A 3286-nucleotide genomic window follows, 5' to 3' on the forward strand; every position below is an offset into this window, starting at 1 on the left:
ATAGCCATATAAATTTTATACCATTTAGAAGCCCTAGTCTTAAAAAAAATGTGACTATATGTGGTAATAATAACGCGTTGTGTGAATGAATGAATTGGATATCCGCAATCTCCGTTTTGCGGATTTTGCTTATGTTTTTAATAAAGCTTGCCAAAGGTTCTCAGACATGATTGAGCGAGAAGGAGGACGGCCCTACTGTTATTCCGCCGCTAGCCAAAAAAAATCACGTCTGAGCTCGCTGAGGTAATTGTATGTGGGTACGGATCTATCCGTCCTAGTCTATCCGTCGAGCCAAGCGCTACCGGCGCCGCTTTTTCCGGCGCCAAACTCCTTGATCTGCTTAAGCGTGTTGTGGACCTCTGCTTTTATCTTGCCACCCGCGACTCCATACCAATTAGGCATATGCTGCTCGTCATCACCGTCATCATCGCGCGTATATCCGCCACCCAACGTCTTTATCTTATCAACGATGCCCTCCAACTTTCTTACTTCTCTCAGCAAGATACCCCGCATCAAGACCTTCTGGTCTTCCTCTTCGAGATCGAAGACGCCGATCTGGATTGGTGTGGATTTTACAGCGCGGTCTGTTGTTTTCGAACGCATGCTGGCTGGGGAAATCGGATAAGTATTCGAGCTGCCATAGCTCGGCGAGCCTGGCATAAGGTTCGACCCGGACATGGACCGATATCGTGGCGAAACAGCTAACCGATACCAGAATAGGGCTTTTGAGATTATCGCCATGTAGAGGAGTGCGAGGTGCGGTTGTTGCGCGCAACGACAGTCGAGCAATTCTTTCAGAGTGCTCATGGCGACTCGGTTAAAGAAGAGGACTTTGTCGAGCGGGGGCATGTGGTTCGAGACATTTCCGGAGCTCGTGCGGGTCTGCTTTAGCATACCGGGCCGGTCCGTGTGGAGCATTGTGCAGTAGTGGATGGAGTGGAGAGTGGTGAATGCCTTGGCTTCGCAGTCGTGGATCGGAGGTTGGGGGGGCTCGGAGATGGACGTCGTGTCTTCTGGGGAAGTCGTTGGAGTTGAGGTTTCGCCAGCCGAGATGCTATTCGAGGTGCTATTCGGGCCTGTTCCGTGGACTTGCGTCTCTGAAGTCTCGGAGCCGCTGCGCAAGTCCACTCCAGAGCCCACGCCTGTCCAGTGCGAGAGGAAATCGAGCCCATCTCCAAGCGTGTCGAAGCCGACAAGCGTTGAGTAATCGGCACCCTGTCCGTCTCCGCCATCCGCACCCATCATCTGGTCGAGCGGGCCTGGCTGACTAGCCGCAGGCGTCAAGCCAAGCGGCGTCAGACCAAATCCTAAGCTGTCATTCGCGCCGTAGAGCGAAGGGAATGGAAATAGGGACGGAGTCATCAGGGGCGTCGTCGTCGGCGGGGTCGACATCGCAGAATTCAGGTACTGTTGCTCAGCGACCCTCTCCGCCCATGACTGCTTCCCATGTCGTCGAGATGGGCTGTACGAGCACGTGAAGCTGTTTGTCCGACACCGGTCGCAGACAGGCTTCTTCTTGTCGCACTTCACCTTCGCCACGGAGCAGGCATCACAGGCGGATCGGAGCTTGACGGGCGCCTCCGACGCAGACATCGATCTTCGCGGGGAGTGTGTTGGGGTGTACAACATTATTTGTAGGACTGTGAGCGGGAAAAAGGCAACCAGCGATGCCGTGCAGGGGATAGTTGGTGGGATAAGAGTGAATTGGATTCGTATAGTGGCCTGCTGGTGGGGTGGGGGCGGCGGGGCGTGCCGTCCTTTGTCGGTGAATGGACCAAGCTAGGCCTGTCAGACGGGGTCCTGTCAGATGGATCTTACACTTTAGCGGCGGCTTCAAGATCCTTTGTGACACTATTCCTCCTCAGCTGCGGTTTGAATTGGGTCTAGATCTGGAGCTCCAAGAGTCAAATCAACCGTAGATCCAATCCAAATCCACATTGGAACTCCAAATAAACCCCGCTCCAAGTAGATCACTACTACTGCCGCTAAGCTATTGTGTATGCACTGCGTTGCTTGAAAAGATTATAAATAAGACTCCTAGGCTTGAGGTGCTTTTAGAGGCTTTAGAGTCGAAGACGCACAACGTTTTCTAGGCGGCATAAGGATAATATTTTAATAAGAAATCAATAATCAAATAGACGGCGATAATATTAAAGCTTTTTGATCAGCTATATGTACTACCACATATTCTATATATAGGCTTCATAGTCACGTCGCTGCTGCTTACCTATCGCTGAGCACTCGCACTAATGAGAGGCTTCAACACCAAGCTATATACAGTAACGTAACAGCCACCTAGAGTCAGCTACCCAATCGAGCCACCCGCTAAAATAACTTTAATAGTGGTAGAGTTATAAAAGGCTAAAGCTAGTAAGTTTTGGTGTGACTCACGTAGGTAGCTGACTCGTTTGGTGGCTGTTACGCTAAAAAAGATTTCTTGCACTTTTCGTATATGCGCCTCTTGGATAAGCAGCGGTGAGTAACGCGGTAGTTAGTCTAACTAATTCCGGCTAATTGCTATCTAGATTACTAATACATTAGCGAGCGTCCTAATAACCCGGGCCCGGGTTCCTGCGGCTAACTACACCACCCTGTATGTATGTATGTATGTATATATATTCTATTATAGCTATGCACTATTTAGGGTATGGGCCGTTACAGAGCGCTAACTAAATACTTCCTGCCATTAATATGCTTGCTCCAGTTTAGAAGCCAACTATAAGAACTATATATCTATTACCTAACGCCGTACTTAACTAAGGAAATAAAGGAAAGTAATGTGTTACTATTTAAAAGAAAGATAGAGTTTAGAGGCAAGTCTAAGTAGTTTTTAATACCTTGTGTCCGCAGGGCTATTCTAGCGTTGTACGCTTCTTAATTAGCGATGTACCAATGGAGGCACGTATAGAGAAGGCTCGCGGTGTATTCGGTTAGATAATTAGGGAAGGAATTCTTAAGAGTCTTTGCTTATTAATGTTGGCTTCTATACTCTCTGCATCTTATACGCTAAGGTATAAACGTCCAGTCTCCTTTATAAATTTAATTATAGCTTTAACTACGCTAATGTCTGGCTTCTAGCGCTTAATTAGGCCGTTAATATTCCTGCCTCCTTCTTGTCTAGGTAAGTAGCCTCCTAATGCATATAATAGGTCCCCAAATCGATCTCTATACTACTCTTTTAGTTTAATCCTCTACTGTACCTACCTCTTATAAGAGAAGAGGAAGTGCTGTGTTAATTCTATAAGCCTATAGTTACATAACACCGTCTCTAATGTATTAATTTTAT

At 47.8% G+C, this 3286-nt stretch overlaps 1 protein-coding gene across 1 annotated transcript; it reads right to left on the reverse strand.

Annotated features, from left to right (window-relative positions):
* Positions 1-279: 279 nt before the first annotated feature.
* On the reverse strand, positions 280-1629 carry K441DRAFT_676026 (uncharacterized protein; the record flags this gene model as incomplete). Its single annotated transcript, XM_067650909.1, has 1 exon — positions 280-1629. The coding sequence occupies one exon, from the start codon at positions 1627-1629 to the stop codon at positions 280-282; it is 1350 nt and encodes a 449-aa protein (XP_067505590.1).
* Positions 1630-3286: the final 1657 nt, after the last annotated feature.

The sequence above is a fragment of the Cenococcum geophilum genome, assembly GCF_001692895.1.
Source record: "Cenococcum geophilum 1.58 unplaced genomic scaffold K441scaffold_14, whole genome shotgun sequence".
In the NCBI taxonomy this organism is placed as follows: Eukaryota; Fungi; Ascomycota; class Dothideomycetes; order Gloniales; family Gloniaceae; genus Cenococcum; species Cenococcum geophilum.